Source organism: Cryptotermes secundus, unplaced genomic scaffold (genome assembly GCF_002891405.2).
Source record: "Cryptotermes secundus unplaced genomic scaffold, Csec_1.0 scaffold557, whole genome shotgun sequence".
Taxonomy (NCBI): Eukaryota; Metazoa; Arthropoda; class Insecta; order Blattodea; family Kalotermitidae; genus Cryptotermes; species Cryptotermes secundus.
In genome coordinates, this window is record NW_019735564.1 from 809,266 (window position 1) to 824,162 (window position 14,897).

Here is a 14,897-nt window from a genome sequence, read left to right on the forward strand (position 1 = left end):
GGCTTAGGCTTTGATTTTTTTGCAGGGATACCACAAAGATGGCGATGAATTTCTCAGTCACAGCATATGAGTAACAGGTGATGAAACCAGGATTTTATTTGTGAATATTGAAACCAAAGAGCAGCCAAAGCAGTAGATGCACACATATTCACCGATCAATGCGACAAAGTCTGAACAAAATTTGCCTGCCAGAAAGTTGATAGCAACTGTTTTCTTGGACTGGAAAGAGTGCGGATGGTAATATTCATGCAACAAAAGACCACAATAATGTCACAAGTGTATAGCGAAGCGCTAAAACTTCGTAGGGCCATTCAGAACAAAACGCGTGGAATGCTGACAACCAGTGTAGTACTTCTCCATGGCAATGAGCGCCCTCATATAACTGCTAGCACTCAAGCACTGCTGGAGCATTTAAACTTGGAGTTGTTTGACCACCCTTATTACAGCCCTAATCTCACCCCAAGCTTAATGCTTGAACCAGCTCTGAAATAGACATGGCAGTTTTATCAGTTTCTAGTAATGTTTTTATTGTAATCACAAAGGGTTGTACATAAAACATTATTAGAAATCTGTTGGCCCGATATCCTCATCAACACTGGCACTAATTTATTGTCCATATTTCAAGATGGTATACAACATTCGGTATCATTCACTGTCGATGGCATGGCTCACTGTGCCTCCTCTGCGGGTGTCTCCTCTGCTGGTGGATCTGGTCCGGCAACCATCTTCTTCAGGAAAGCTGAAAGAATGCAAATTGTGCATGAATACAATTTAAAATAAAGTTCTGAACTCCGTTTCCTATAATATTTCTCTGTGAATTATTAAGAATGCACCTCGTCTGCCATCTGTATAACAATATAGGCTATTCAAAGATTTACAAGGAATTAGAAATTCCAAAACAAACTGAATGTCTGCAGCCAGTACTCGAAATGGCATGATCACATGTAGAAAGTAATTAATAAATGATGTAAAATACAGCGCGCAAGTTGTTCATTGCTTTTAATACAATACCATTAGGTGTGGAAATGTTTTGAATCGTTCTCACGAATGGTTGAAGTTCTGAAGAACAATTTTGGCGTTATTTTTAAGAAAGTTTCACGTTGTTCCACATAAATTATGATTTTATTTAACATTTCATGCTCATATTCATGGGTAATAAATATTAAAATATCAGTTAAAATGTGTTTAGGGCAATCACAATGCAATTTGTAAACTATACACAGCAGGTAAGGCGCTCCTCCATGGTTCTTCCGACAACAATACACAGCGACTCAGCATTTTTGTTGTTTGTTTACTCTTAAAACAAGACGAAGGTAAAATATCCCTGTCACATTTCATTTCCCTATTTCCTGCGTTTACCATACACAGTAATGACATTTTAAGATTGCTTTACAAAACAATTCCATTTTTGTGTTATAAGAACAGGTCTTTCAACAAACACAGAGTTTTGTTTTGTTCTTACTAGATTTTTGAACCGTAAACAGAAAACCGAACTGCATAATTTTGTCGAATTTTGACTTAATCTTTTAAATGAAAGATATTTGAAAAGTTAACCTATAGCAGTATTTTCTTAACAACTGATTCAAGCCGGTTCAATCCTGCTCTGAAATACAACTTTTAGTAACTGATGTACTAGTATATTTGAAATAGAATGATCTTAATTTAATATTCTGGATGTAAATAGTAACACTATCAGGTCGAAATTTATTCCTGCGCCTGTTTCAGCTGCAAGCATTAGAAGAAGGAAGTGAAAAAAATACAATGTGTGAAGCACACTTCTCTTCCTGCACCACTGCACTTTCGTTACTGAGTCTGTATGCAGCATGGATGCAAGTACGTTTACACCCAGTGAGTGTGCTTGACAGGCGAAGAAGACAAATTTTAAACACAACTTGAACCAGGTCCATGATATGAACTGAAAAATTCTTGACAAATCTATAGATGTATTTCCATTTTACACAGAATATCCATATATCCCAGACTGAAGGAGAAATCTCATAAATTGTTTATAATCTCAAGTAAGCAAATAAAATGTCTGAGTCACGGAGATTATGATTACAAGAGAGTATTCTTTGATTATTTCCATGTTTTATGTCGGAATTTGAATGTGGAATTCTCAAAGCAACCACCCAAGACAACGTGAGTAACAGTTGAGGAGTGAACAAATAAAGATTATTTATTTTGGTCTGAATCCCTCAAGTTCTATCTTTATATTTTAATTCTATTCTCTTTCATAACAGCATTTATCCGCACACAGAGATATTGGGTTTTCGGACTTTATCCAACGTCCTGGTTTTTAAGATAACTAAGAAAAACACGACGTTTCGGAAACTGGATCTATTTCCGTCCTCAGGTGAGGGAAANTTATCTGACCTGGAAACTTTATTTTCGAACTGATATAAGATTATTACACAAAGCCCTGATGAGTTAGTATTGCATTATTGGTTAGTTTGCCGTTTATCTATCTACAGCTCTACAACCTTTGTGAACCTTGGCCGTTTTTGCAGTTTCTTAATCTATACACAGCCGGTACGATCCTTTGGACGGGGGATCAGCCCGCTCAGGGCCGCTACCTACACAGAACAACACAGAATAAAGGCACGCCTGGAGTGGGATTCGAACCCACAATCCCAGTGTTCGAGAAGGCGAAGACGGTTCATACCCTAGACCGCGCGGCCACTGTGATCGGTAGTTTGGCGTTTAAATATGTTTATATTTCTTATATTTTGTGTTGCCACTATTCCTCAAAGCACAAAATTAAAATCTTTATAAAAACAGAGTTATTATATGTGTGTTTATTGCGATATTAAGAGCGTCGAGTGAAAAGAAACGTCTACACATTATCCACAATTCTGTGTGTCATATGAACGTGAGAATAAACCTGCCTTAGCGTGGGAACCAATTAACGTGCAGTTTCTTTCATAAGGCTGAAACAAAATTGCTGCACCTTCTCTTAGGGGACTAGGAGTGTAAATATAAATGGTTTGGCTAATTAATTAATTAACTTTTTTAATTCGCTTAGTAGGGGGTGGAGTCCAACTGGGTCCACTCGGCACGGCGGCCACTGGGTGATTATGATGATGGAGAATTTGGTGGAATGAAGATTGGCAGGGGAAACCGAAGTACGCGGAGAAAACCCGCACCAGCGTCACTTTGTCCACCACAAATCCCACTTGACCAGACCCGGGATCGAACCCGGTCCGCCACGGTGGGAAGCCAGAGACTAACCGCTTGAGCTATGGCGCGGCCAAATGGTTTGGCTAAGGACAGGGTGCTACTTAATGGTCCTGTTGAGAGTGATGACTACACGCGTCTAATTATACTTGTATGAAAACGCAAAAGAAGTAGTTAGGAAGAAATTATTAGCCCATCAGCTCTAAAAATCTATGCCATAATTTGAAAACTAAATTTACTTATGTAAGAATAACATAAAATATGCATGCCATTTACAATATTTTGAAACGAAGAAAGTGAAAGGCAAAAATAAAGATTATGTGTAAGAACAACAAAAGAGTAAGAAGCAAAAAGCAAACATCGTTTATATATATTACAGTTTTGTTGGTGCATTCATTTAAATTGTCTTCTGAGCAGCATTGTCAGCATGCATATTAATGTACACTCCGCGTAATATTCAGCATTAGCTAAATAAAGTACGGTTTTAATGATGTTATGCTCCTCTGTGTTAGCGAGACGTTGCTTTAACCTGCAATACAAGCCCACATATTATCAACAGATGATCTACTTACGGTTGACGATATTCGGGTCCCTTACACCAGCACGTTTTTGAGAAATGCTGAAATCAGGAGGGCACATCACACTCAAACAATGCTCTAGAGGGGGTTGCCTTCCCCGAGCATGCTACAACATGAACTGGTAAACAGGATATAAACTTCTCACTCCAATTTGACACAGTGCAGGACCACGTTTCATGTCCTGGATTTCTGAGACGGGCCAGCCTCTTGAGTCTACTGGGGAATCCCATACAACATGCAATTTCAAGCAACTGAAGGAGTTGAACCACAAGCAATAACTGCTTTACTCCAAGCAACAATAAGAGTATTTACTTAAGGAATGTTTAAGTTTTACAAACAGTCAAACTATTCAATTAATGAATCTTCAAATTTATTAACAATTACACTCTTTACTTAAGGGATGTATACCACTAGCACTAACAGACTCTTCACATAAGGGATCGCGAATTATCAAAACAGATTGTTTACTTTAAAATATTTTAAGCACTAGGAATAATCTATTTGTCTAAGGGATATTTCAAAACTGGCAGTAATTTGACAGGTCTCCCAAGGGTTCCATCTATAGGTACTAGTAATAATCTAACACTTCCATTAATTAATACTAGCTCAATACAAGCACTACTTTATGACGTTTTCTACATTAACTATGTAATAATTCAACAATATTCTTTATACTGACTACACTAAAATGGTTTAAGTACGGGCTATTTTTCGCTAACATACTGGATGTTCGAAAACAGGCTGAAATGTAATAGCTTACTTAAAGTTTGTTTCAAGACAAGCAAGTTTCCAACAAAACACTTGAGACATTCCTAGATACTGGCTGTCCAGCAGTGTACCAGTATGTGTTGAATGTAACGGTATTCTAAGCCATAAAAAACCAACAATTTACTTAATTTTTCAGGAAGTGCCAAGGTAGAAATCATACACCATTAAAGTTTTTCCAGCAGCTTATTTACTTGCCTGTTCAAATGCAAGCAATAATTCATCAACCTACTATGGGACTTTGACTGATTTTTTAAAACAACCACTCAAAAATACAAATTGTGAAAGCAGATAGACTGAAACGTATCAGCCTTAAAGGCAGTTCACTCGTGAGAGAGAGTTGATGTACACAACAGCTAGTTGCCAGTCAATGCTCGGGAACCATGGTAACATTTCCCACGAAGAAGAGTGTCACATGTCTCAGTGTTTTGTCTGGAGATGCGAGCTAGGGAACATGCGACACGCAGTGGTACAAGCAACGGTACTTACGAACGTATGGAACGAAGCCGTCTTCATCCTCAGGCTCGCAACAGTCCCTAATGATTTCCTCTACTTCTTTATCTGACAGCCGCTCACCTGCAAGTGATACATCACACGATCATACCATTGCGTCTGAACCCAACCCATCTACCCGCGGTGTTCTATAGATGAAGCGAGTAGCGACAAACATCTGTATAGTATCCATGGAATAGAGTTCTTCTTCAGAAGCTAATAATCGTTCAGTTAATCATGAATTTAATAAACCCGAAAATTCTTTACCATGTTCAGAGTTGCCAGGCACTGGTCATCATCCTAAGCCACATTTATCTCACTAAAATGTTTTTTAGTAATACAGTGCGTACAATCAAGTGCGCGCCGCGGCTGCNAAGTTGCCAGGCACTGGTCATCATCCTAAGCCATATTTATCTCACTAAAATGTTTTTTAGTAATATCCTCCCATTTAAGTGCACGTCTCCGAAGTGTCCATTTCTGGGTTTACAGCTAAATTTTTTATACGTTTTCCGTCTCTCCTATGCGTGCTGCACGCTTCGCATTTCTTATCCCTTGATTATATAATTCTAAAAATTTATTTGCCGAAGAGTGTAAATTACAATCCTCATTATGCATTTCTTTCCTGTCTCGTATTACTTACCCTCTCTCCGATCAAAATATACACATCGGTATGCTGTTCTGAAACACCACCACCGTACATACTTCCATTAGTGGGAAACAAAAAGTGACATACTCATGTAAAATATGTAGAGTTTTAATTTTGCACATTTGAATATTTACTTTTTTTTTTTGGACGGGGAGACATGATTATGCACTCAATGGCAACAAAAATGATCTACATTTAAATTCGTCTTAGTTTCTTCGGGAACAAATGTTCCATTTGTAAGATTTGAGGCTTTCACGGCGGTGACTATGAAGAAAGCAGTCTTCTGGGATTTGGCACCGTGTATATGTGGTGTTAACCGACGTTTCGGAGGAACGTATCGCCCCCATCTTCAGGGTAGAAGAAAAAGTATAAGAATTCTGCAAGCGACAACACCGTGAGAAACGGTAAAGCAGTCTGCACGTATACACGGTGCCAAATCCCAGAAGACTGCTTTCTTCAAATGTTCCATTTGTTACTGTCATTCCCAAGTATTTCATTCGAACTTTTTTAAAAGTATGCATCTTGTTGTGTGTCAGGATATACAGTACAATGTGTATAATTGGGGCAGTTTACACAACAGCATCCCTGAAAAACAAAATAGACACTATTGTATCAACATTTGTTTTATATTGATGTTGACGCTACATGTTTCGGCCCTTATATTGGGCCATCATCAGGCGTATAATGATACTAGTCCTAGTTCTTTAATTGCATCTAATTTCAATATGGATCCATATTGTGTTCTTGTGAGTTTCAAAAGCATAAATTGAATTTTCAGTCAAAACTTAAATACTTAGGCAGTAAAATTTAGAATTAAAAATTAAAATACAATAGTGTCTATTTTGTTTTTCAGGAATAATGTTATATGTGGACTGCCCCCATTATACATATTATATATCCTATATTATTGGAGCTTTGCCATATTTCTGCATGATATATTTTCTGTATTTATGTTACGATTCTGTCTTTGCAATCAGGTGGCGAGGTTTGAATACGCGTGGAACAAAGTTTCAGCGAACCAGCTGAGAAGATGCGCGTTCAGCATTTCGTCTACTAACCGAGAGAGAGCAGTATATGTGAGAGCTCAGCCAGTAGCATCTTGCCATCCTCAGCCTTGTCGTACAGTTTCATACATTCCAGGAAGTCCTCATAGCATCCTACATCCTTGTCCTTCTTGACCTGCCCGAAGATCGGCAGGAACTCCTCCACCTTTATCTTCTTCTCATCTGCAAGAAGTGAAATTTACATCTGCCATATCTAACTCAAAAATATATTGATGTGACACAACACATTAACTTCACTGATGTTTTTATACCTCTGATAGGGGCCGGGATAGCGCAGTCGGTATAGCGACTGGCTACTGGCTGGACGGCAAAGCAATCGGAGTTCGAGTCCCGATATTGGCAAGCTTTTTATACTCTTCACACCGTCCAGACCTGCTTTGGGCCCACCCAGCCCCATATCCAATAGGTACCGGGGATTCCTTCCCAGCGCTCAAAGCGGCCTGGCCGTGAAGCTGACCACTGACCTCTAACTAGTGCCGAGATCAAGAATATGTGGATCTACACATCCACTCCCTCATATGTTTTCTTGCCGTAGTGCTTAATTAGTTAAGTTCATGGACAATTGTAGCTTTATACTTCTGATAATAATTTCTAAACTGATATTTATTTTGTAAAAATAAGTTTGTTAGTGTGTAGTAAGTATGTGTTATCTTGGGTCCACACCGGCTCTGGGGCCCAGCCAGCTTCATATCCTATTGGTACCGAGAAATCTTACATCGAGGTTAAAACGATCAGGGCGTGAAACTGACCACTCACCTCCACTAGTGCCAAGGTCAAGACTGGTGGACCCATACCTGCACTCCTCAATGCGTCGTCATGGCGTGGTACTTAATTAATTAAGTAGAGGAGCAGCTTTAGCTACGTTGACATAGTCACGATGAAGTATCTCAGATAATTTCAATCAAGCAAGAAAAGGCAGCAACAGCACTGCCTTCCTCGCCGATATGTGCAAACGCGGCTGACGTTCGCAGGCTTCCCTAGCAATTGTTATCATTCCTCTGACCAGAGTTTCTCTGTCGATACTGGGGAAACCGAGGAATCTTCACCGACTTCTTACAGACCCTCCATTCTAGTTCCTGTCACAATGCGTTTCTCGATCAGTTATTATTTCTTCACATGTGCAAGAAAGGCTATGTTATCAGTCCCACTGGGCCGGATCGCATTATTTTCGTGAAAATATATTTAGTGTTATTCTTCCGCCTATACAAATATCACAAAATGTTTGGTACCAGAATGTTAACGTGCTTTTCTCCTACTGCCCTCTGTGTGCTACATTCTCGACCAACTTCAACTACCTTAATTCAATCATCCTAACAATACAAGAACATATCTTTTGGTATGTAACGCCGTGTAGTCCGTTGAAAGTCAAGCAACGTTTAACATGTAGCCTCCTTATTCAGGGTTGAAGAATGAACGAAGGAAGAAACCAGCGTGCAGAGTTAGCCAACTGCTTTCACGCTAGTTTCTTGCTTAGCTTATTTATTTATTTATTCTCAAAATTGAGGTGACATGTTCCTCCGAAATGTCGGTTAACTTTCAATGGTCTATGCGGCGTTACATCCCAGGAGATAGAAACCTTTTCAGTTATGTAATCTCGCCAGCGCCCTGCTCTTTCAGCTCTCTTACGTCCACGCTTTCTCTTGGTCATTTTGTTTCCAAATGGACTTACCTTGTAGTACGCGTAGGGCTATAGGTTATGTACTTAAGGTTCACAGCATCACACCTGACACTAAACTGAAAGGTAACTTATTTTTGGTCATCTACTACAGCTGAAGCGGAGTATTTAAAAATTCCTAAGTAACTGCAACGTCCATATTTCAGTGCCCCAAAGTCGTTCTGGACCCAGTGATGCACAAGAAACTGTCTCTCAAAGGGATCGAACCGAACCATCCTCTCTGTATATTGTATAACTGACGACGCTGTATGTTATTCAAAGGCGCTTCATATGTTATGTGACGTTATAACAGAAACATTGTGAATAAAGAATTAAGAAGGACGTCGAAGAAAGCCCCTGTCAGAGGTTTTAGTGTTCTTTTTTGTAGGGTCTGGGAGGAACTCCGCAAAGAATATAATAGTCGGTCTCAGATCTGAACTTAGGTCCTCCCACAAGCGAAGCAGGAGTGCTGTTTGCGCCACTGAGAAGTCTACAGCCACAATTGCACACCTTGACAACAACTAATGCAGGTACGTGTTGACGCAGTGTGAGACTCAATGACTCTGTATCAACTACTCACTCTTCTTCTTGGTGCCGCCCACCTTCTCAATGACGGCAAGGGTCGGATTGAGGTTGAGCCCGCGCAGGATGTCTCCTATGTAGAAGGCATCCACATTGCCATTGCCATCGAAGTCATAGATAGAGAATGCGAAGTTCGCCCCTGAAACATCGGCAAACGGTTCTCAAAACAAGAAGAAAGAAACAAACGAATAGGAAAATATGAATGAAAAGTAAACGTAAGTAAAAGTAAAGCTATCCCTGTACCAGGCCGTGAAGGCCCATAGGGTTGTGAGACGTTGAGGGTCCCACATTATCTAGACAATCGGCTCAGAGATGGCGGTAAGGTTGTCAGCCTTACGCGCCGGCCACACTTTACTCCCCAGGATAATTACTTAATTAATTCCTGGTACTCATTTATGTTAGAGGCTGAATCGACCCTAGGGCCATAGTGCGGCTGGAAGGATTAGGTCAATTGAAAAAAAAATCCAATGGCCTCATCGGGACTTGAATCCGCGACCTTCCGGCTTGTAGCATAGCCCCCTCAACCAATTACGCTACCGCGTGCCCCATGAAAAATAAACGTAGCAAGGAAAACGAAGGAGAAAAGGCTCCCATATTTTCTCTAGACAATCTCTAGACAATGGCGGTAAAGTTGTCAGCCTTACGCGCCGGCCGCCCTTTACCCCCAGGAAGATTCCTGGCACTTATATTTCTTAGAGGTCGAGTCGACCCCAGGGCCATAGTGCGGCTGGAAGGATTAGGTCAGTTGCAAAAATCCACCTCATCGGGACTAGAATCCGCGACCTTCCGGCTTGTAGCAGAGTGCCTCAACCAACTACCTACCGCATGTTCCCTGTCTCCACAAGATGTGATGAGAGTATTCATTATATTGGAAATGTTATTAAAAAGATATGTGCATGAGATCTCCATAACAATACGCGTGCTACTGGAACTGAAAGACATTTTTGGCATCATGCAAAAACGCCGTTTTCAAAATCAGTTTCACTATATCAGTAAATAGGCTTAGACTATGTTGTCGGTGAGACTGCACAATATTACATACAATGAACTGCCTTCTTGAAGGAAAAAATTAGACTTTTATTTTTCATGCCTGCAGAACAGAGCTATATTAGTGACCTTTTCTAGAAAGGTTTCAACCTTTCGAACTAGAAGACAAACGTCGGAACTGAATTTTTTAAAAATTCAGGTCGCGTGCAAGATCACTCAGATCAATTTGAAATACTGAAAGCGGTTCTGTACATGAGCAGTATGACTCAATTTACTATAACTTAAGAAACACTACGATTAAAATACACCAGGATAACTGAGAGAAATTAAGTGAATAATTGGCAAATAAAAGTCAAGTCGCAAGCTGTGTGACAAAATCGAACAAGGATGGACATGTCATGAACATGAATATGAAAGCAATGGCGGACAGAAACTTATAAAGCAGGGAAGGAGAAAGTGGTAGACCCCTCCACTTCTTGTTATAACGTATATAAATTCCCTAGCCACTCAAAAACTGTGGGTCACATATTTTGTTATTTTCTTAATCAGCTTAAAAAACAAACACAAACAGGACAACAAAAATGTGTCTGTGACAAAGACCTTGTAGAACAGTATTATCGTCAATAACAATGACTATGAAGCGAACTAGAACTTAATATGTCGGCTCTCTAAATTTAACGTTGTGACGTCACGGCTGGTGTCGACTCCATATTAAGCGGTGTAGGGGCGACGTTAAAATTAGAGACCGGGTGAGGCGGATATTTTCAGACATTCAAGCTGCTCCTGTATTGTTCGATAAAACTAAAAACATAAGATGGTAGAAGCTTTACGCATATGTGCTTGGAAAATCATATCCTACAATTGTCTTAAGTAATTAACGTGTAAGGCCGGTCACAGTAGCCGTGCGGTCTAAGGCATGAATTGTCTTCTCTCGCTCGAATGCTGGGATCGTGGTTTGGAATCCCATTCAATGCAAGGAAGTTTGGTGTGTGTATGCGTTTATTCTGTGTTTGTGTTGTCTTGTGTTGTCCTGTGTTCAGGTAGCGGCATTACGACGCGCTGATCACTCGTTCAAGGAGTCCTACCGTATGTGAAAAATGATTACGGAACTGAATAAGAGGTCAGGGTCCTGAATGGGCTGGAAGAAGTATTGAAAAAAATTAATGTGTAATATTTTCATTAGTTTAATCATTCCTTAGATCCACCTGTAGAAGAACTGAGCATTGGAAATGTTATTCTAGTGAAATTTGAGAAAAACTATCGACAGAATGAGATCAGTTAGTAACTTCCTAGCAAATCGAACAAATGCAATACAAAACAACAAAACAAAAGAAACAAAATCCATGCTTTTAGTCCGCAAGAGAACTATACCGACTGAGCGACCGCCGCTTGTTGGCGAATTTTAGTGCCAACTTAGCGGATAGAGGGTATCGCGTGGTCAGCGCAACGAATCCCCACGGCCGTTAATTTCGGGTTTCTAGACCGGAATACAAAACAACATAAATACAAAACAGGGACAAGGGGTTGTAATTTTCACAGCACATCCTCAAATTTACGACCGTGGAACACGAAGTAAAAAATTTAACGTCTCTTTCAAATTTGCATCCGAAAAAAAAATGTTTTTGTATGTCTATTTCGACCACTCAGTTCTTCGTGAAAATATATAATTTATTTTAATAGAAACAAATACTGAAGACCGAAATAAGAACAAGAACTTTAGGGAAGAAATCATAAAGTTTAGTTCCTTATTGGAGACTTTCAGTCTTAGAGATCTTGTAATTAATATTTTATTTAGATAGTGCAAATTCGTGGTCTAATAATGAAATAAAATTAAGCTCCTGGCCTGTGGTGTTGGACTCTGGACTCGTAACCAAATTGTCACAGGACAGATTCTTACTGATTAAAATTCTTACTGACTGCAGTTGCAAATGCTGTATTATTATTATTATTATTATTAATATTANTATGGTAACATAAACTCTTTCAGTTCCCTATACAAAGTGCGTGTCAGTCCCAGCTCAAAAATTCGTCTATCCGCTATGTTGATACTACAGATTTCAGGAAAATGAGAATACTGGGGTGGCCCCTAATGGCATGCCCATTTCCATTTTCATGATAATCTGTTAACTATTTCAAAAGTCAAAACGGCCAAACATGCGGAAGTCACGATGATCGCATATGTGTGATTTAATTCCTCAAGGAAGGAATGTATATTGAAAAATATGTCAGACAGGTATTAAACGATTCTATAATCCATAAAATTCATTGCAGACCACAAACAACACAAACAACAAGATATTATAATATTGAACCTCAGTCTACGGAGTGTTAACACTCCAGCCTTGTAATCGGGGAGCTTGGTGGGGGTGCCCGTTTCGAATATCGGCCAGGTCACCAGCTATCCAGAGATTTTTGCGGTTTTACTCAGTCTTTTTACATGACTACCGGGATAATACTAAAAAAATCTTAGGTTTTCGGTCCTCCTAAGCGTCAGTAAATTTCTGCAAGACTCTAGATATCACATCCAGAAGATGGTGTTCTTCAATACGGTTGAAAGTTGCATAATAAGAATTATCTTAACTGTCACGCGAAGATTTCGAAGTATGAAAAACTTCGGTGGTCAAAATTAAGTGCCACCCGCAGTGTGCAACAACACGACACTACTTCACGTGCACACACTTGAGGTACTCACTCTCAATATCTCGTGCGCTGAGGTCGCTCTGAAAGATAAAAACGAACCATACATGAGTGGATGAAAGCGAACATGAACCATCCTGACATATTACATATCTGTCACTACTGCCTGTTCCCAGTGACTAAAGTATCATTTGCTAATCACACATTGAAACCCATATAGTGTGAAGTTTAATATGTAGACGAAGTTGCACAGGGACGGTGGAGTGAGTGCTAAAATTGGAATACACAGTGTAACTTTAAGTTTTGTCAATTTTGTACCAACTTATACTAATAGTGAATCAATTATTTTATCTTCAACATTAATTAGGTCCATTTATATTGTGTCTTGTATTATTTATATGTATAAATTATTTGTGTGGAGGCCATAACACAAATATAGCAGCTAGATTTAACAATTAAATTAAATGTACATTAATAATAATAATAATAATAATAATAATAATAATAATAATAATAATAACAATAACAACAATAACAACGGTAAGAAAAAAAAAAGAACACTCACAGCCATTGTAACGGGACAAGAAGGACTTCCTGGTTGCTAACTGTACGAAGTCTGGACCAGAAGTGGTGCCCGGACGTTGCCAGTTGTTAGTTTTTATCGGTGCCTAGAGGTCGCCAGCATCAACATCTCAGATTGCCTCACCCCAGCAAAGCCCCAGAAACAAAATGTGCGTCCGCGAGATGTCAGACCTATCAGTTAGCCCTAACACGGCACTGGATCTAATTCCTAGTGACTTAGTTGCAGGTTAAAAATAGTCCCATGCTGTTGCTAGAAATGTAGGTTATGCCTCTGCAGACTTGTGACATCACAGCTCATCTCCGATCCTTGCATTGTTACGAGGAACTGGAACAACAATTTTACTGCTATCAGCCGTTTGCAGTGCATGATAAACGTTTAATTAAGTGCCATCTTCAAATTGTAGCTCCCCCCCCCCAATTGTCACCATCCTTAATATGTTATATAACAATACTACCAGAGTAAGGGGAGCACTACGCTACAAGCCGGTTCGGTTCCTGATGAAGTCATTGGATTTTTCAACCGACATAATCCTTCCAGCCGCATTATGGCCCTGGGGTCGACTCAGCCTCTAACAGAAATGAGTACCAGGAATATTCCTGGGAGTAAAGGGCGGCCTGAGCGTAAGGCTGACTACCTCACTGCCATCTGTAGGCCGGTTATCTAGAAAACGTAGGAGCCTCGACGTCTCACAACCTGATGGGCCTCCACGGCCTGTTACAGGGATAACTTGACCTTACCGAGAGTAAGGCGATCCCTTATTTCAGAAGCAGTAAGAGAGAACACACGAAGAACTGGAAAATGGAAAGCAGAAACAGAGGACTTGATTTTCTTAGTTCTAGGTTTTCTCGTGTTAAAATATAGCATAAACAAACTATGAAGAAGACTATCTCTTTAATCAGAAATGCAATTTGTTTGTGATGATTTAAGTACATCCACTGAAAGCATTAATCCCGAGATATTAACTGCTTCAAAGCAATTATAGAATAGAGCACTCGAGAGTGCTTATTGCATCAGACAAGGAATCTGCTGCAGTATTACAGATTTTGCGTAAAATTGATTAACAATGGAGTAAAGTCAAGTTTGGATTCGTACCCCACATCTGACAATACTTTTAGGGCCGCGCCATAGCTCAAGCGGTTAGTAGCTGGCTTCCCATCGCGGCGGCCCGGGTTCGATTCCGGGTCTAGTCAAGTGGGATTTGTGGTGGATAAAGTGGCACTGGGGCAGGTTTTCTCCGAGTACTTCGGTGTCCCCTGCCAATCTTCATTCCAGCAATTGCTCCACAATCACCCTCACCTATCATCTGGGGCTGGTACAATAGGCCAGAAGTGGCCGCAGTACAAGGGACTTACTCCCACCCCACTAGCAATAAAAGAAGTCAAGTTTAGTGAGAGAAAAGTTATTTCATGAGCACAGACAAAACACGCAAATTTTCCCAAAACATTTGTTGTCTACGGAAATATCGCAGACCACAAACAATAGGCATTTTATATTCATTTTGATTTTCTCATTTTATTTTTAATCAGAGAATGTAAGTGACACCAGGTTCTAGAAATTTGGCTGGTCTTTTAGCCAGAATGAAGGATAAAATCATGAAATGCGTAATAAATCCTCATAAAATGTAAAGGAACTGAGGTATGGCAGTACCGAACCCAATTGGCACTAAATTCGGAAAAGCTCACTATCATTCAATTCCGAATCTTTTAACTTCCCGTCTCCTACTCACAAACTAGGA

At 39.8% G+C, this 14,897-nt stretch overlaps 1 protein-coding gene across 1 annotated transcript; it reads right to left on the reverse strand.

Moving 5' to 3' along the window:
* Positions 1-501: 501 nt before the first annotated feature.
* LOC111869614 (myosin light chain alkali) lies at positions 502-13,226 on the reverse strand. Its single transcript, XM_023861265.2, has 7 exons — positions 13,145-13,226; positions 12,635-12,662; positions 8,954-9,094; positions 6,714-6,881; positions 5,007-5,093; positions 3,747-3,793; positions 502-739 (listed from the first exon to the last, which is right to left on the reverse strand). Exons 1-6 carry the CDS (start codon positions 13,148-13,150, stop codon positions 3,768-3,770), a joined length of 456 nt encoding a protein of 151 aa, XP_023717033.1. The 5' UTR covers positions 13,151-13,226; the 3' UTR covers positions 502-739; positions 3,747-3,767.
* Positions 13,227-14,897: the final 1,671 nt, after the last annotated feature.